Source organism: Penicillium cosmopolitanum (genome assembly GCF_028827165.1).
Source record: "Penicillium cosmopolitanum strain IBT 29677 chromosome Unknown utg000003l:1.0-3747932.0:1.0-3751027.0, whole genome shotgun sequence".
In the NCBI taxonomy this organism is placed as follows: domain Eukaryota; kingdom Fungi; phylum Ascomycota; class Eurotiomycetes; order Eurotiales; family Aspergillaceae; genus Penicillium; species Penicillium cosmopolitanum.
In genome coordinates, this window is record NW_026622673.1 from 1,410,220 (window position 1) to 1,428,955 (window position 18,736).

The 18,736-nt window shown below is 49.6% G+C and overlaps 8 protein-coding genes across 8 annotated transcripts; 5 read left to right on the forward strand and 3 right to left on the reverse strand.

Moving 5' to 3' along the window:
* Window positions 1-125: 125 nt before the first annotated feature.
* N7509_000573 (NAD(P)/FAD-dependent oxidoreductase) lies at window positions 126-1,409 on the forward strand (the record flags this gene model as incomplete). The annotated part of the gene is made up of 3 exons (XM_056625210.1): window positions 126-348; window positions 402-673; window positions 744-1,409. The coding sequence occupies 3 exons, from the start codon at window positions 126-128 to the stop codon at window positions 1,407-1,409; spliced, it is 1,161 nt and encodes a 386-aa protein (XP_056493792.1).
* A 1,947-nt stretch (window positions 1,410-3,356) lies between these two features.
* N7509_000574 (uncharacterized protein) lies at window positions 3,357-3,857 on the forward strand (the record flags this gene model as incomplete). Its single annotated transcript, XM_056625211.1, has 1 exon — window positions 3,357-3,857. The coding sequence occupies one exon, from the start codon at window positions 3,357-3,359 to the stop codon at window positions 3,855-3,857; it is 501 nt and encodes a 166-aa protein (XP_056493793.1).
* Window positions 3,858-4,730: 873 nt separating this feature from the next.
* Window positions 4,731-6,191, forward strand: N7509_000575 (FAD-binding oxidoreductase; the record flags this gene model as incomplete). Its single annotated transcript, XM_056625212.1, has 1 exon — window positions 4,731-6,191. One exon carries the CDS (start codon window positions 4,731-4,733, stop codon window positions 6,189-6,191), a length of 1,461 nt encoding a protein of 486 aa, XP_056493794.1.
* Window positions 6,192-7,232: 1,041 nt separating this feature from the next.
* Window positions 7,233-8,605, forward strand: N7509_000576 (OSTA/TMEM184 family protein; the record flags this gene model as incomplete). The annotated part of the gene is made up of 6 exons (XM_056625213.1): window positions 7,233-7,254; window positions 7,315-7,462; window positions 7,523-7,775; window positions 7,835-7,960; window positions 8,020-8,169; window positions 8,201-8,605. 6 exons carry the CDS (start codon window positions 7,233-7,235, stop codon window positions 8,603-8,605), a joined length of 1,104 nt encoding a protein of 367 aa, XP_056493795.1.
* Window positions 8,606-10,084: 1,479 nt separating this feature from the next.
* Window positions 10,085-11,735, reverse strand: N7509_000577 (uncharacterized protein; the record flags this gene model as incomplete). The annotated part of the gene is made up of 4 exons (XM_056625214.1): window positions 10,085-10,318; window positions 10,373-10,748; window positions 10,800-11,536; window positions 11,589-11,735. The coding sequence occupies 4 exons, from the start codon at window positions 11,733-11,735 to the stop codon at window positions 10,085-10,087; spliced, it is 1,494 nt and encodes a 497-aa protein (XP_056493796.1).
* A 1,027-nt stretch (window positions 11,736-12,762) lies between these two features.
* Window positions 12,763-13,511, reverse strand: N7509_000578 (uncharacterized protein; the record flags this gene model as incomplete). The annotated part of the gene is made up of 2 exons (XM_056625215.1): window positions 12,763-13,160; window positions 13,232-13,511. The coding sequence occupies 2 exons, from the start codon at window positions 13,509-13,511 to the stop codon at window positions 12,763-12,765; spliced, it is 678 nt and encodes a 225-aa protein (XP_056493797.1).
* Window positions 13,512-13,987: 476 nt separating this feature from the next.
* Window positions 13,988-15,547, reverse strand: N7509_000579 (putative MFS transporter; the record flags this gene model as incomplete). The annotated part of the gene is made up of 3 exons (XM_056625216.1): window positions 13,988-15,060; window positions 15,129-15,336; window positions 15,404-15,547. The coding sequence occupies 3 exons, from the start codon at window positions 15,545-15,547 to the stop codon at window positions 13,988-13,990; spliced, it is 1,425 nt and encodes a 474-aa protein (XP_056493798.1).
* A 1,017-nt stretch (window positions 15,548-16,564) lies between these two features.
* N7509_000580 (putative glucokinase regulator family protein) lies at window positions 16,565-18,682 on the forward strand (the record flags this gene model as incomplete). The annotated part of the gene is made up of 3 exons (XM_056625217.1): window positions 16,565-17,251; window positions 17,321-17,697; window positions 17,752-18,682. The coding sequence occupies 3 exons, from the start codon at window positions 16,565-16,567 to the stop codon at window positions 18,680-18,682; spliced, it is 1,995 nt and encodes a 664-aa protein (XP_056493799.1).
* Window positions 18,683-18,736: the final 54 nt, after the last annotated feature.

Here is an 18,736-nt window from a genome sequence, read left to right on the forward strand (position 1 = left end):
CCCCCTATACATAAGAGGGCAGTTGCCTCCCACCAGCTGATCCCCGTGGCTCTTTTCTTTCCTTCGTCACGCGTGTCCTCGAGGCTTCCAATTGTCTTCCATCACCCTTGATAAAAGCCGTCGCCATGAAGGTCGCATCCCTCCTTTCTCTTTCTCTGTCCCTGCTGGCTGCTTCCGCCGAGGCCATCCCCAAGACCGACTACGATGTCATCGTTGTAGGTGGAGGTCCTGCTGGTCTCAGTGCCTTGAGTGGTGTCTCGCGTGTGCGTCGTTCAGCTTTGCTGTTTGATGACCACCGCTACCGTAACGGCCCCACGCGGAACATGCACGATGTCATTGGCAATGATGGTAATTCCCCGATTTGACATCTTTCTCTAAATCCACCCCGCTGACCAAACTAGGTACCCCCCCTGACGAGTTCCGTGGCCTTGCCAGAGAGCAGATCTCCAAGTACCCCTCGGCCCACTTCAAGAACGGCACGGTCAAGTCTATCACCTCCACCGGTACCGACGACGTTTCCGCTTTCACCGTGACCGATGCTACCGGAAAGAACTATACTGCTCGCAAAATTGTGCTTGGTACTGGTCTACGTGATGTTCTGCCCGATACTCCTGGCCTTCAGGAGGGCTTCGGTAAAGGCATCTGGTGGTGCCCGTGGTGTGACGGTTGGGAGGTAAGTTCAGTATTATCCAAGTTGAAGCATTGGGGTGTAAGTTTGCTGACCATTTCCCCCTTTTTTTTAGCACCGTGATCAACCTCTGGGTGTCCTGGGTAACCTGTCAGACGTCTTCGGCAGTGTTTTGGAGACCAACACCCTCTTCTCTGATATCACCGCGTTCGTGAATGGAACTCAAAACCCCGAGGGTGAAGCCCAAGCCACCGCCTCCCACGATGACTGGAAAGAGCAGCTCAAGGCGTGGAACGTCAAGATTGACAACCGCACCATCACCTCAATTGAGCGCATTCAGGATGGTGCCGTTCACCAGAACAAGACTCTCGACGCCCAGTATGATAAGTTCCTGGTCCACTTCACCGAGGGTGAGCCCGTCGAGCATGGTGCTTTCATCACGAACTTCCACACTGCGCAGCGCACCGACCTTGCCTACAAGATGGGTCTCAACGTTTCCGACGAGAAGATCGTTGTCGACACTAGCGGTATGCGTGCCAGTGAGTTCGGTGTGTACGCTATCGGAGATGCCAACAGTGACGGTAGCACCAACGTGCCACACGCTATGTTCTCTGGCAAGAAGGCCGCTGTCTACCTCCACGTGCAGCTGTCGCGTGAGGACTCGGCCTCTAAAATCTCCAAGCGCGGCGACCTTAGCCACCGCGAGCTGGAGAAGGAGGCCCGCCGTGCCATTGGCGACAACCTTGAACCTCAATGGGCCAAGGTTACTCGCCGCAATTGAGCTCCTTTGCTGGAGTCCCATGATGACCACGAATCAGTGATCGACACTGAACCATGAATAAATAGAATCACCAGTGTATAGCTCAGGTGAATTACGATAATATCCGTAAGGACTAATGGATTAATTTCTCTCACAACACACTCGAAAAGTAGCCAAATACATCTGAATCCTGCCAGGGTTTGGGGGTGCGCAAAGAATAGACTACGAACGAAGTGACCTCATCCGAATCAAGTTCTGATGCTTGCGGTCTCTGACCTTTCGGCCGACAACCTTGGAAGATGTCTGTGGTACCTTCGATTCATCTGTATCGAATATGCAAGACTGGTTCGGCTGGAGGCATCGTGAGCCCAGCTAATAATCGCCACTTCGTCTATGGTACAGGATACGATGGGGACCGTCGGGACTGGTCGATCCTTGGACATTAGGGTGGAGTTCAAGTTGGACATGGAGTCTTCTCCAGATTGGCGACGTCAGACTTCCTGCAGGGGGTTCACTCTACTCCGAGTTCCATCTGGACACGCGCATTCCGGAAGGCTGGGGAACGTCCACTGGCAGGACTCTTAATACTTTTCACAACACAACACCGAGATCTCTCGATATCCACCTAAATAGTCGTTCGGCATGCAAAATTACACAATATCTATCACACTTTTCGAAATGCCTCGAGTCTGGTATCTGTGACTGCGTTTCTCAAGGCATGATGGCCCCACTTTAGATCAAATGCCCTCAAACATCTACCAATCGACAAGGATGCCGATATGTGTCCATTTTTCCGGCTGAAATGGTATACTAATGCCGAGTGCCGTTCCTATCGCATCGGCCTCGGCCTCGGGAACCCTACCACCACTGAAGATCGTTTTTCGAAGGGAGGGGCAGTGGGCCATCATCATGCCTTGCACGGATATCTCAAACTCTGGTGACCATGTGCATTAGCTGGGCAATAACGGTCACGGATGTCGTGTGTGATCTGAATTGCCGACCTGGCCATGAATCGGCCCTGCTTCGAACATGCCTCGAGAAGGAATGCATTTTGCCGGTGTGGAGCAAAGCCGAGCAGACCGTGGTTCATCAGCGGAGAATTCAAGCACTTGCACAACGTTGATACGCGGACCACCGAGGACTATATCGGTTGTATGCACAAATCCGGCGATTTCACTGCTCTCCAACGGTGATCTACAGGGATTGTCGATCGGCACCGACAAAAGTTCCTGGCATAGTCCCTGGTGAGCCGGGCTTGGATTCCTCTACATCCATGCCTCGACCAATCACAATGCTTTCGCACCCGGGCTTTATTCCAAATGCGTCCAGTTTTTTTATCCTTATCAACCCTCGTGGTGAGCTCTCTCCACCACGTTCTCTCTGCTTGCCACTCTATTCCATGTCGTGACTGTGGGGAATGGTTCTGAAACGACAAACCTAAATACCATTGTGGAGACCGGTAGTCGACAATTCGCGCAGACTTCCAACTATTCTCCGACAAACTATTCCTTGTACCATCGGTTGACCCCAGGGACACGCTTCTACTCCAGGTAGATGATCTACACTAGGCCATCGATTAACTTTCGCCTATACGGCACCATACAATCGAGATCGTGAAACTTGGAATCGACGGATGTCGAAATCCGGTGATCTTCTTGCCCTTGGCCAGTCAAATCCAACCAGAGGGAATATCCCCAACACTCCCTACGATAAGCAACAGTCGATCCTAGGATGTGGAGACCCCATGGAGGTGGATATGGCTAAACGGCGAACGATTCACTCAATTTTGGGATGATGAACCGGCGGATCGTTCGTGACGACGGTACTTGGAAAAAAGATATAAAAGCACCCATCGAAACCGTCTAGTTTTGTTCATCATCAAACAACCAACACTCTCTTCAGATCAACTCTTCTAATCTACAAGACAACACTCTTTGACAATATACTTCTTCTATATCCAAATTCACAATGAAGACCTCCGTCGCTACCTTTGTTTTGGCCCTCTCGGTCTCTGCCATGGCTGCTCCGTTCAACTCTAACGGCACCTCGGTTTATGCCTCTAGCTCGGGACTTCCCACTCCTTCGCGCACCCCCCGCGGTATCCCGAGCGGTACCCCGAGCGGTACCCTGAGCAGCATTGCCAGCGCAACCCCGAGTGACCCTCCTCTGCCAAACCCATTCGCTTCTTCCTCCGCCAGCCTTCCTCCCTCATCCACCCCTTATGGTTCGGAGCCGGCCTCCGTGATCGCGAAGCGAGGCGAGGATCTGTCCATCCCCACCAATCTTCCTTCCCTTGTTTCCGACGCCCAATCCATCGCAGCTGCGCTCGCCTCTTCTGGTGCCCAGAAGCGCGATGGCTCCCTTTCTATTCCCACCGACCTGCCTTCTCTGGTTGGCGATGCTCAGTCCGTGGCTGCTGCCCTTGCCTCTGCTGGAGGCCAGAAGCGCGATCTTCCTGTCCCCTACTAGCACCCCAGTGGCTCCCAGTGGCAGTGCTACTCCTTCTGCTGTGCCTTCCGGAACTCCCAAGTTCACTCCCAGCTTCACTCCTGTCGCTTCCTCTGCCACTCCTTCTGCCACCCCCTCCTCTTCTGGAAAGGCAGTCCCTACTCCCACTGGTCTCTCTCTGCTCGGATTCCCCCTTGCTTAAATAGGCTTATCATAGGGAATCTGCCATCTGCTAGATTATGACCCTACAAATATTGGGACTTTCCACTATGGTGTTGTTTGATGCCTTGTCACTCGTTTTATGGGGGGGGGGGGTTTGCTTGGGATTTGTGGCAGGATGTACTTGTATTATTTTAGAACAAACACGGAGTTGAATTTACTATTCTTGCTATTGGAGATTCTGCAAGCAGAAAATTAACTTGTAGTCGAACGATCAGTCAAACCTGTCTCCATTCTATAGTCAAGTGGTTACCCAACTGCCTACGGATATCATCGTTCAATGCCTGCATTATGAAGTTAACACCACCATTCTTATAAAGTTAAAACTTAGTATCCTTGAGAATCCCTCCAATCTTATCAAGTTAAAGATCGGAGAGAGGATCGGGGAAACCGAGTTGAGGGCTCGATGACTGGCCGCCACTGCCACCCGCCCCCAATTCGACGCGACGCATTCATTCGAGCGATCTCGCCGCGTAAGGCGCTAGGTAACAATAAATCGGAAGTCCCGGGTACTTTTCTGGGGGATTACAAACTGTTTATAGCGCGACACGATAACCCCGACTTTGTGGTAACTTTTAAGTGCGCATACCCCGCAACCATTTACACGATCACCTCCAACTGCCTCTAGTGCTTGCATAAATCATCACTCCGCAAATACTCCCAGCCTTTCTCATAATGGCCCGAGCTACCCAGTTAACTGACCTAGAGTCACTCATACAAGAGAATCCAACAATCAATTATATCCCACCATCTTCTCCGGACTACACCAACGCTCGAATGGTTTATAACGCTTCGCGTACTGACAACCCACTAGCTATTGTCCAGCCACAATCGCACTCTGACGTTTGCGTCCTAATCAAGTACGCCAAACGCAAGTCTTTGCCCTTCACTTTGCGATCGGGCGGACACAACTTAGAAGGCCGCGCAGTTGTTGAAAATGCCTTGCTCATCGATCTTCGTGCCTTGACCGGCGTCACCATCGCAAGCGATCGGAAGTCTGCCACTATCCAAGGAGGAACATTGCAAGGCGAAGTTGGAAACACACTGTGGAATGCGGGCCTGGGTACCCCAATAGGACTGATACCATCTGTCGGCTACGTTGGTTGGGCCGTCTACGGTGGATATGGGCCGTTTTCCGCGCACTGGGGTTTGGGTGCAGACCAGATCATCGGCGCGACTGTTGTCAACCCCGATGGCGAGGTTATTCATGCCGACGATGCTCTTCTGGAAGGTATTCGTGGCGCTGGTGGTCTTTACGGTGTTATTCTTGAGCTCGTGGTTAAGGTTTACTCAATTTCTAAGGTAGGTCCTGGGTATCCTGATCTAATATTATCGAATTGGGAGCCAAATACTAAAGTTCTTAAGCTCCTGGCCGGTCCAATTATCTTCGATCCCACCGATATTCACAAAACCTTCGTCCAGTATAATGCTGAGTACCGAAAACTCGAGGCAGAGGATATCCCTGCTGAATTGACTCTCCAACAAACTATATTCAACGGCCCTCGGGGACGCGCTTTTGCCATTAGATTTGTCTGGGGTGGCGATGACCTTGAAGAAGGCCAGTACTGGAGCCGGAAAATTGCTGCCCTTGGTCCTGTTATGGTGAACGCCATTGTTCCAACAACAATACCGGAAATATTAGCCAATACTGGAGCCCATGTACCACCGAGAGTATATGGATCCGCTCTTACTCATAATGTGAGGCTCATTTCTTCGGAGACTGCTGAAGCAATCGGGCGCGGCATTGCCAAACTGCCAAACAATCCCGGCACGATGATGTCCATTCATCAGCTCCGCGGAAAATCGACGAAATCTCAGGTTGCTTCGGTCTTTGAGGCGCGGGATCCGCATTTCATGCTCGAGATTCTTGGGTTTTCAAACGAGGCTAGCATGCAGTCTGAGGCAGAGGCTTGGGCAGCGGGGGTTGCAGAGGATGTTTTACGGGCGTCTCCGGGCAATGTTCTACCAACGGGCTATATTTCGCTTTATAATTCTCACTTCCAAGCAAATTCATCGGAGGAATACCTTGAAAAGACTTACGGATCGAGGATCGAGGTTTTGAAAATTCTGAAGTCGAGGTTTGATCCGGAGAATGTGTTTGGGTTGACTGTTCCTACATTGAATACATTGAAATAGGCAAGTAAGTTCTGTCAATGCATGCCATAATATTAAGCAGGAAATGCTATAACCTTCGACAATGGACGGAATACTATCAATTCTTGTAACTGCTCTACATCCCTACGGAATTTCGGCTTTTGCGAGTTGGTAAAGAACAGTGGAAATCAAATCCCTGAATAAATGCACCTATACGTGCCTACGCTCACCGATCGCAAGTCGCCGGTCCGTGGGCAGGAATGGGAAAATGCGGAATCCTTTTGCCCTCGATTTAATGTCAGGAACGTATTGTGTCGTTTACGGCCCTGGAGCCCGCCACGGGGTCCCCGAGCGGCCCCGCAAACAACGCTCTGCTACGCAGCCATCCAGAAAAAGCCACTGACCTAAAATGATCTACATATACTTGCTGAAAAGAGTATGCCAGATGCTGTCTGGTTGGTCACAGCCACGTAAGTCTAAATATGTAAGAAATGTGATTGGTTTAGATGTGATTACATAGCATAGAGGGTCGTGTTCCCGCTCACACTAATCTCCTTTAAGTAAATCAGATGTTTGACCCATCAGAGAACGCCGCATCGTATATTACAACAAATCAAAAGCGCGCCACATATAGCCCCCACCTAAAGGGCAGTATAGATCGATCAATAGAATGTCTAGATTTGAGATTCTTTCTAACATCCTCTTCCCCATTCGGAGTGGAATCCGCGAGGCTTATCTACTAGTAGGGCTGATGACGTCCAGCTGCAGAGACGGAGAGTCATGTCGGAGGCATGCTTGACTTCATTTGGGAGTATTCGGAGTAGATCATACCCTAAAAATAACAGGTGGGCTGAGACTCAATGGGGCGACACAATCTTAGTTCGCAGTTGCTCATGGGTATAAAGGCTAGGTCTATCTCTCTGTTGTCTTCAAATCATTATACAACCAACTCACTTTTTCATAACTCTTATTCAAGACTAATAAATACTATCACTGAGCCTCCATTTCTACGAAACCCTTCCCGAAGCAGATCTGTTCAGTTAATCGAGGATCGTAATGGGGAATGGCAAGCCAACTTGCCCGATGCCGGCACATCTGGCCCCTGGTGCGCAACTCAATCTCGATGGTCTTCCGAACCCAATTAACTGATTCTCTTCCTAAATAGATGCGTCTGAAAATTTTGTCGGCAACTTCACATTTCACCAATTCAATATGATACTCTCCGGCGCTTGCACGGGTATCACTTGTTTGGTGATATTCATAGTTATGGGTCGGCATGCAACGCACCTAAGTGATCCAAACCAACAGGTCAAGTAAGTTAAATATCCCGGAATGATCATAGTACTGGAAATGCTAACGGAAATCAATTCAAGAATTATGAGAATCGCCACGTTGTTTCCATTATATACGATCTATTCATTGCTTTCAATATGCTTTCCCAACGCATATGTATACCTGGTTGGATGGACAAAGCTTTTCCAGGGGATTGCTTTGTATTGGTTTCTCATGTTACTCTGTGATTTTGTGACACCGAACGACCAACACAGAGCCGAGTTCTTTGCATCTTTGAGAGTTCCAAAGAGATACAGCACAACCAAAACAACAGATGGCTTGTCGTGGTTGAAGGTTAGTAATTTGTACCCAATATGACAGCAGGAGATTCATCTGACTTTCTGCGCTCGCAGTCTACCTGGTATTTTGTTCTGCAGTATCCCATTGTATCATTTATTCTTGCTATAGCTCAGAGCATCACACAAGCACTGGGGATTTACTGCCTCGAAGGTAAAAAGGCCTATTTCGCTCACTTATGGGTAGGTACATCCAGTGTATTTTCTGACAATATGTTCAAGTCTAACAACCCGAATACTAGATCACTATCATTGGAATCATATCCCTTGGCATGGCAATGGTCAATATCCTCAGGTTCCACGGCAACCTAAAATCTCACATGAAAGAACATAAGCCAATGATGAAGCTCCTGGCATTCAAGCTAGTTGTCGGTCTTGAGTTTTTAGAGCAGGTCAGAAAGACTTCCCCTTTTCAATGTAAAGTGTGCCGAGCCACTGACAAATAAGCAGATCGTGTTTATGGTTCTTGACGCCACCGGCGCCCTCAAGCCCTCCGATACTCTGAGCTATGCAGACATCATCATTGGATTGCCTACCTTGATTATCTGTCTACAGGTGGTACCCTTTGCATTTTTATTCTACCACGCCTATTCCATCAAGCCGTACACGAAAATGAACGTTAAACGTTCTGGCGATTCTCAACAGTACCTCGCTGTAGTAGACAGTGAGACCGGCGGCCCCCGTGTAAAGCGGTATCAGGGTGGTCCCTTGGGAGTTAACGCTTGGATCGCATTGTTCAACCCAGGCGAGCTCTTCCGAGACATCAGATCCACATACAAAATGTTTCATGCTTCCAAGACGGAGCCCACAATGAGCCTCGATTCTTGATTGTATCTCGTCAGCTAGTGATAGGCTTCGATCTAAAGGGTTCCGGACGACTTTGGAATTCTTCGCCCTTTTTACGGTCTCTGGTGATTTTAAAAAAGATCCCCCTAGCACACAAAACACAGCGATCGGATGCTGCAATGGGTGTCAACAATATCTGTCTAGGTTCGAGATATGCGGGTTACGGTTGAGGGTATGTTTCTTTTACCTATATTGGGTATGCTTCTCATAAGATATTCACAATCCATAACAAAAGACTGCCGGTGTATTTGGTTTAAAGTGGAATCTGAGGATCTGCTGCTCTTCAGTACCTTCTAGCCCTGATTTTTTCGCTTGACTTTCAATGATTGTCCCTACCGTTTACTCTTGGGAACAAAAGGAGGGTAGTCAGAGATTGGACATCCACTAGGCTCCCTCCGCAAAATTCAGGAGTGAGAGTAGGCCGTTTACATATAATTTACTAGTGTACAACAAGGTCTTTTGCATGGACCCCCGGCCTACCTATTTGTATTTCTTTATATGGCAGGAAGTGCGTATACTGTGCCCACACTAGTTAACTTAAACTAACTAGAGTGGGACTGGGCGCTTTAGAAACTCGAAAGTAGCCCCCAAACTACCCGTAGTCCCGAGCTAATAATAAAATGGCCCCCATATCGGACCCTTGCCATATTCGAAACGAATACGGAGTAAATAGAACATAAATGTGTCGAAATCCACAGAAAACTCTTCACATATCTTTTTGGCAGATGGGAATAATTAAATCAGGGGACGACTCCGTATCCCCCCTCATTTTTCCAAGGAACGAACGATCGGAACGTGAGAACAAGAAAAATGAAATCATTCAGCTGCAGCTATTGCGAGCCGAAGAGTAAGTCCAGGGATGATAATGACCATGTTCGTCACTTTTCACGCTGCTAAGACGTTGTCCCGCGCGTTTGAAGGCAAATTACAGGCTCGGAGAGACAAAGCTACTGTTTGGTCGACGATGAGTGTGATGGGCCTGCTAGCGAGACGGCACAGGACGACGATCCCGACTCCGCCCCAAAAAAATCCGCGATGAAGAAAAAGTGGATCACCGGGGTACTTCTGTGCACACTGGGCGTAGCATTGGCATTGGATGCTGTTTCATCTGGGTCCAAGATACAGCTGCAAGATATACCAGCTCCCCAATATGATCCCTACACCGAGCCAATAAACCAACCGAGGGTCTCTAGAAAACCTCTGTTGAGTTACTCTTGAGCTACTAGAGAAGACTGGACCTTGAAATGATGGGAATGAACGATGTTCACGACTCAGATGTTCATGTCACTTATGCTACTTAGTATGTTAGGCAAATATTGAAAGGATTCCTATACTCCATGCCCACTGGAAGTGTCCGCTTGAACGACTGGTACTACCGAAATTAATGACATTGGTGGAGAGATATCTTTGTATTCTACTATCCAATAAGCGAGTTCATGAGTATAATGATAAATGATCTGCCTAAGCGGTCTGGAATCGTTTCATCGGTCCATATATAGAAGTGAAGTCTCGCAGCGGACGGCCCCAAATATAGAGTGGAATGGCAAATAGAATGCTCACCACTTGAATCGCCATCATCTCACCAAACACAGGCGCAGGTCCCTGCTTCTCGATCCAATCCGCGGCATATAGAGATAGCAGCATGCCAATAGTATTCCGAATAACGAAGATAATAACCAACGCTTCGCCAGTTACCTGTCAAGTGTTAATTTCAATGCAACCGAGGAGAGAGTATCAATCATGCCATACCGGTTTGTAGGAATCCAGGCAGTATGTCACAGCCACGTTCGAGATGGCGGCTAGACCGAAGGCCTGCATGGCAAATCCAAATGCGGGACCGATCCAATGTGTTTTGTGGGCAATGCACAGTCCAAAAATAAGAATACCAGCTGGTCCAATGATACCGGGGATGACAATAGCAGGTAGTCGATACTCGGGCATACGGATGCCGCCATGTCGTGCGGTACTTCGGGACGAGACGATATCGAGTAATCGGCCTCCGATATAAAAGGCCAGCACTGCGCCAATGAAACCCGACAGCAGGAAAAGACCCTCACTCCCTAGCTTCCAGTTATAAGGCGGTTTGGTAAAAGTCCGAGAGGAGGTTAATTGAACGACAATATTCCTAACCCAATGTTAGCAGGGTAGGACATAAGTTGATATTGAGGCCACTCACCATCCAACGGAAATACCGATAGTGAATGAACACCAGAGAATTGGGGGGTAAGTAGCATTGGCTAGGATATCCAGCAGAGTCTGGAAGAATGAGGCATCCCGGTTATATCCGATAGTCAACGACATCCACTGAAGACGAGTCCGCTTACTCTCATCTCGGTGTCGCTTGAGATAAGAAGTTTCCCGAATAGTAAATATTGAGACCACAAAAATAGTCCCGACAGCGATTGCCATAAAGTAGCACATCCAGCGCCAATCCTGCTGCTGAACGAGGAAAGCGTTGATCATGGGACCCACAAACAGACCAGCTGTCATGGCAAGGTGGAAAAACATCATGTAGTGACCCCGGTCTTTGGCTGCGACCATATCGGCAACCACTGCGGGAACGGTGGCATCGGCCGCAGCCGCTGCAAATCCGGAAACAATGCGAGATGCAAGTAGTTCGTTATAGCTACTGGCCCGACTCGACCATACGTTTATCATGCAGAGCAGCAGCATGGAGACCAGGTAAACCGGGCGTTTGCCGACGACCCGCATCAGCGGAACCCAGAAGATATTCCCCACGCCGAAAAGAAAGACATTGAAACAGACCAAGGACCCGGCTTGGGTTTGGGTGACGTTGAATTCTTTGATGATTGCCTGGGTCGCGACGGTAAAATTGCTGGAGTTGGTATTGGCGAGGAATGTGAAGGAGCAAATGGTTAGGTATGTGCAAAGTTTGGCAGTCAAAGACCAATTCTACAGACACCAGTTAGTTGTGCCTCGCTGGGATTGAATATGGGCAATCTACCTGGGGGTTATTTGGATCTTCTTCCGCTGTGTCCAAGGTCGACTTCAAGTCTGCCACAGAAGGAGCATCGTGTCCTTCCCGATCAGGCATGGACTCCAAATGCTTGGATGTTGAGTATAGGTTTGATTCCACTTTAGTATCTGTCATGCTGTATGATCGGTACTCGTGAATCAAGTGTTATCGACCACGGAACCAAGTCAGGAGAGTCGACCACCCAGTCCCCACGGGGCGAGGCTGAGTCCTCAAATATCCCCAGAAGATCGACCTGTGACGAGGGCTTCCCCACAGTCGAATTGGTCCAGATGATGGGGAAAATGCACGATTGGCCAGGGATTGGCCTCATTGGGTCCGGTGAGAAAGAAGATATGTGGATAGGGAGGAGAGATGTCCGGGATTTCCGACATTCTCTGCGGCAGGTGGAGATCGTCCCGAGGTCGGTGACGAGGCATACCGACCCAGTCGTCACTGGAAATGGTCTTGATGAAGCAAAGCACGTCTCTCCTGATTCTATATCATCCGAACTGGATTTGACCATCGTGTATTTGCCATTGTTTTGCGGAACCTTGAGGATACGTTCAGTTCTGTTGAGAATTGTTGGGCCTGTTGGAGGGCACCGCTCGGGAATCCCGGGGCTGGAATGCCCGTAGAGGCTCGAGAGTGATGATCTCCATTGATTGATTTGTAATTCATCGACTGCGATACTAGTAATAGTAGAACGATGGCCATAGAAGGGCTCATGTCCGATCTGGGGTTGATTGTGGAGGATTGTGGGGTGAAGAAGGAATATTGTGGCAGACACTGAGCGCTAGTAGCATTATATCACGGAATCTGCCACAACAACCTGATATACTAGTAGCTGCAGCCTTGAATGCGAATGAAGATAGATAATAATAACTAATTCAGCAGTTACTGGCAGGACTGATTGGCTCTATATCACCCCCAGTAGAACACGACATTGCCGAGTGAGGTTTCTGTCTCCTTGATCGCGTCGCATCTCTGCATTGAAATCCTCTTTTCCTCCACGATAACCTTGGAAATGTACACAAGGTTTTGTCTCTGTTTTGGCACAGGTTGACCAGGGAAATCATTTTCATTTCCACCTGTCAGTGTCCCGTCATAGAGCATTATGGAAACGTATTTACACCAATAGTCGCAAGCCCTCAGCCGCAGACTCTTATTTCACAACATTCTTCAGAATAGCAGTCTCCAACCAGAGCTTTGCATATTGCTGATGCAACCAGGTCATAACGGGACCCATTGGAGAACCCTCAGCCTTGCCCTCGCCCTGGTAGAAGCAGCTCTTGAGCTTGAACTCCGCGATGCCTTCCTCCTGCTTGACGACGGCAGAGATTTCGAAGAGGCCGTCGGATTTGCGGATATCGGGGTGTCGGGGAGTATCGCCACAACGAACGGTGATAGATTCGTCGGTCTTCTCGAGAACTTCGAAGTGGTCGGTGATCACGGTGCCGACCTCGTAGGTGTTGGAGAGGAGGTCTTTGCGATCCCAGAGGTGGGTGGCGGTCTCGGGGCCTTGATATTTATTGGCGAAGTATGCGCGTTGAGCCATGTATCCTAGACAAGAGAAAAGATTGGCGGATTAGATGTGCGCGCGTGTCAACCCGAATGCGAAGGAACCAACTCACCCATGCCGCCCCAGACACCGGCGCAAAAGGCCTCGACTAGCTTGCCCTTCTTCTCCAGCAGGGAGGGCTCAATCTTGGAAAGCTCAATTCGACGGACGCAGACATCATGCAGGGTGGGGTTGCGGTTGGGGTTATATTTTTGGAAGAAAGGCGAGGAGAAAATGGGATCGGAGGAGTCCATGGGCTGGAAGACGTCATTGCGCGTGGCGCCGAAGAAGACACCAATGGAGGCGACCGTACCCGCGGCAGAAATCTTCAGAGTGCGACTGATGAGACCCATAGTGAGCGTGGGCGTGGAGGTCGAGGAAGAGGGAGGAGGAGAGGAGAGGCGAGGAGAGAAAAGAGGAGGTGATGAAGGGAAGTGAAGAGGAGAGGAAGCTGCGGAGTTGGCGGGTAACTGGCCAGTTGCCGCTCGGTTATTGAAGTAGTATACTAGGAGTTACCACTACGGAGCAGTATATTGCGATGGAAACACCATCACTGATATTACAAGAGGAAAGAGGAAGAAATTAGCATTTATTGATTAGATCACATCTCAATTGAATTGAATTTAATCTATAATATCATACCTGGGAAAGTGGGATGGCCCTCAATCACCACGGCGCAACTCCGAGATAGCTACAACACCGGACTATAGACCGGAAGAAACTAAACTGAACAGGTGAATGTGTACAATTATCGTGTATAGAAGATTCTAGTTTAAGGATGCGACGAGATGCGATAAAAAACAGACAAAATACCCCTTCCATGTTCATATTATTCTTTCAATTGGGCCTGGGGCTTCTCATCATCGCTCGACATGCGATGCGCATTAATATCATCATCCGACTCACTGGTCAAAGTCACTGCAAGTACAGTGGGGATGGCAATAACCAGTGATCCCATACAGAGACCCCAATCCATGGCAAATTGCGTCATAGCCGGCTTACCCATCGCATTGATGCGCCACGCCATGGCACCACCGGCGCTCTGGAAAGTCTTATAAGCGCCCACCAAAACAGCAGTAACAGCCGGAGAGTTAGACCGAGCACCCATCAACCAGTAGCAGAAGGATTGCCAGAAGGCATCGTACGCGCCGTAGAAGATATACAAGAAAATCGGACCGACCGAGTTAGACCCATCGGTATAATCGATATCCTGCTTCAGACCCCGCGCTGTACGCTCATCAAACCATTTCTGGAAAGCCAGACCACCACCCCATGTTGCCATGCCAGTAACAAAGAGGAAGACCCAAGCAATACGCGCACGTGTGGGACGGCTGAAACCAGGAAGATCAAGGATGAGACCGATGATCAGGCCTCCCAGCATCTGCGCAATCCAGTAGAGGGCGCCATTTAGCGAACGAGAACGGATGTTAAAGGTCATTCCGTTGACGACATTCTGCTGATATGAGTAGAAGACATTCGCAGAGAAGAAAAGGGGCACCATGCACAACACACGCCAGTCGGCGATAGCACGCACTGAAACGAGCAGGGTCTGTTTCCAGTTCTTCTCTTCTTCGGGAGTCGCCTCGAGCTGCTTAACGCGTACCGCAGCGGGTGGGCAAACAAATACGCCCAGTAGCCAGCCGATTGCCATCAATATGAGCAGGGCGATGTATGTTCCGTTCGAGACAGTGCCGCTGGTAGAGTTATAGTTGAGACCGAAACTAGCGAGTGAACCGACGCCGCCGCCAAGGTTGAAAATAATCCAGAAGACTGCGATAGCGCGACCCTTTTGGGATTCAGGGACGTAGGTCGTCATGATGGCTCCTTGCGCAACCCACAGGAAGGATGCGCCGATACCGAGGATTGCACCGGCGGCGATGACGAAGGCGCCATTATTAGTAGCTAGCAAGTATGTTAGCAACCCTGTGGTCATCGATAAAACGTAGTATATCTTCCAATGGACTGCTTACAGTTGAAGCAGAGCAGACTGCCGGAATACAAGGGATAAGTCCAGCCGCCGATGAGAAGACAGACGCGAGGGCCGACGCGATTGAAGATTGGACCAACAACAAACAGCGCTGTACCAGCAGTCGCAGAAAGCAGAGCCACCTGGGCATTTGCAGCAACAGCCTGGTTGACTTGCCCAGATCCTCCTAGTCCTGAGAGGGCATTGTACATCTATACCGATAGATCAGCATCGCGAAAAACAAGAACGATCGCACTCTACGCGGCTGGTGGGACTCACTCCAGGACAGCAAAAACAAATAAAACTAATCAACAGAATCTGGAACCAAGAATTCGAATAAATTTGGTACAAAGTCGAGCGTCTGGCGTTTGGCTCCGACGACATCGAGCCAGTCGTCTCCTGCACGCGATTGCCGTCCTCCATGTTGGTGTAGATTGGCGGGGATGATGGGATGGGGAAACCAAAAAAAGACCTCAGAATTCCGGGGAGACGGCGATCTTTGAAGAGCTTTCAGATTCCAATCGGCAGTCGGCCTGAATGTGGGCTATGCAATTCGAGGACGTGCGGGTTGCGACCCTGACGACGCTAATCCCTGGATTCCTGAGATGTCGTGGTATTTGGAGTGGGGGGAAATTATCAAGCCAATTAAACCACTCAAGACGATGCATTCTAATCTCTGATCATAACACTTATCGAGGAACCGAGCACCCACACTTCACAATTGCAGCACAACCACCCTACTCCACATGGGGCAGGTTTCTGGGGAAGAAGAACGAGCCGTCTCCACGTCTCGCGTGTTGGGGTTGGGGCCGACCATGGATCCAGAAATACCACGCGATAGGTGCCAGTGAAGAATTGATTGCTTGTGTGAGTGCGACCTGATTTGTCGACAGTTGACAGTCAACAGTGTACAAGTTTCTGACAGGTCTCAACTATGGGCCCCGGGGCTAATTATAGCTGAACCTTTGACTCTGCATAAATTGAACGAACACCTCCCATTCTTCACCTATACCGATGGAAATGTCTCTGATTGCGCCACTCGAGCACAAGCAATATGCATAAACCGCCACGGCCACACATCTCATTCACATCTCATTGAGCCGAAGTGGGTTCGCCCAGAAGCACATTGATGCTGTAACGTGGAATACGAAGGGGGGTTTCACTGTAACACTGTCTAGTAACGCCCCCCGCAATAGTTTGGCGTCGGCTTGGCTCATCGGATGTCGGTAACATTTGCTGGTTAGCGCCGGCATTGCGAGATCGGGTTTGCGCGAACAACGGTGTCACCTCACATCCATGCAAGCTTTTCTCTTGCACATAGGCTGCAGATATTCTAGTCTGCTGCGATTTGCACAAGGCTGCTCGACTGTTCTGTACATATTCGATATTTCATAATTGCGTCAAATTTGAAAGGTCCAAACGAAAGAGGAACCCCCAAGTATGGATCTCGGCAATTTGGCCAATCTGCAGACGGAGGGGGTCAATCCTCGGACCGTCAATATCGACCGCATCTCGACATTGGAGATGTGCACCATCATCAATGCGGACGACCATAGAGTTTCCGAGAGTGTTACACCGTGTTTGCCGGCCATCGCAGGTGCCATCGATGGTTTGGCATTGCGCGTGCGCCGAGGAGGCCGAGTGATTTATGTCGGAGCTGGAACCAGCGGCAGACTTGGCGTCTTGGATGCCTCGGAGATACCACCTACCTTTGCAGCACCTCGTGAACAGTTCATCGGATTGATCGCTGGTGGAGATGCGGCAATTCGACAAGCCCAAGAAGGTGCCGAGGACGACGAGCACGCTGGCGAAGAGGACATGAGGAATCTTGACCTCAACCCCGAGCTGGATAGCATCATTGGAATTGCCAGCTCGGGCCGTACACCGTATGTCCTTGGGTGTCTCGCGTTTGGCAAGAGATTGGGATGCCTCACTATTGGTGTTGTCTGCGCAGAACCCTCTGCGATCGGAATGTCTGGAAATGTGGACTTTCTAATCGCACCTCTCCCGGGCCCGGAGGTTGTGACTGGAAGCACGAGGTTGAAGGCTGGAACGGCGACAAAATTGGTTCTCAATATGCTCAGCACTGGTACAATGATTCGAACTGGAAAGACCTACGGGAACATGGTATGGGCTCTCTTGGCACTTTATTGCCTAAACATTCACGATAAGCCATGAAAATTAACAAATCTATAGATGGTTGACCTCCAAGCATCCAATTTGAAGCTGAAGCAGCGCTCGAAGAACATTCTGAAGCGACTGAGCTCAACGTGTGCCGTAATGGCAGACTCTGAACTGGATGAACTGCTCATCGAGTGTGAGCGCAGCGTCAAGCTTGCTTTTCTTGTTGCGGAGACTGGCAAGTCTGTCGAAACTTGCAAGGGAGATCTGCAAAATGCGGGGGAAATTCTTACAAAGGCACTGGACGTGGAAGTGCCAGATGTCCGACCCGTATCAAATGAGCTCGTGAGGAAATTCGCGCTTTGCATTGATGGCGGAGGTACCAAGTGCGCTGCGGTAGTTGCCGATGCAGCAGGATACACGACTCGCGGATATGCCGGTCCATGTAATCTGTATGATATCGTTTCTTGATTGGGACTTTGTCGCTCGCTAACATTGCAAATTAGTACCGATGCCATTTCGAATGTCGATGGAGTAGTATCCACATTGATCGAAGCCACCAAAAATGCCTTGAAACAGCACATTCCCGGAAAGGAGCTGACAGCATCCGCCTGGAAAGGCTGTCTGCAAACTGTATTCCACTCGGTTTGGATCGGGGTGGCCGGCTTGGATCGTAGCGGGCTGAAGGACTCTTTGGCCCCTCAACTTAGCAAGATCTTTGGCTTGAATCATACAGCAGCGGCGTTCCGATTGACCAGCGACGTAGATCTCTTGCCTGCTACCGTGTCTTCCAAGGACAATCATCCCTCGGTAGTTGTTCTAATCGCAGGTACTGGTAGTGTGGCCATGCGATACAACTGGGACCAGGAGAAAGGGTATATTCGCGTGGCTCGTTCCGGGGGTTGGGGGCACATTTTGGGGGACGAAGGTGGAGGCTATTCAATTGGCCGTGAGGCAATCCAATTCACGCTGGATCTGTTAGAAGAGCGCACCCTGGGTCTACAATCGCACGACCTAGGTGAGCTTGAGCTGGCTGTTATCGACAAGCTTGGGTGTCCTACCGAAGAAGATGGAAGTATTGATATTTTGACGGAGATTCTCTCTACGCAAGAAGGTCGGAATATCAAGACTCGAATTGCTGGGGTTGCAGAGGCTGTCTTGAGACTTGTCAGGGGCAACGATGCTGCAAAGAGAATCGTTCAGCTTCAAGTCTCTCGTCTCATCAATAAGACCCTTGTTCGTTTGACTGATAGTCGATCCAACGGCTTCTCGACTGCCGACGCGTCCGAACTTGTCTTGACTGGAGGTTTGATGAAGAATAGTGAATATCAAGAAGTTCTGCGAGGACAGTTAGAGCAGAGTGGATTGCAATTTCGGTCAATTCGTCTCGTCGAGGACGTGGCGGAAACAGTCTCAAAGGGCTTGGTTTTAAAATAGAAAGAATTTGATCAAATTGGAGGGAGAGATGACTAGCTTGATTTGCCCTGGAAG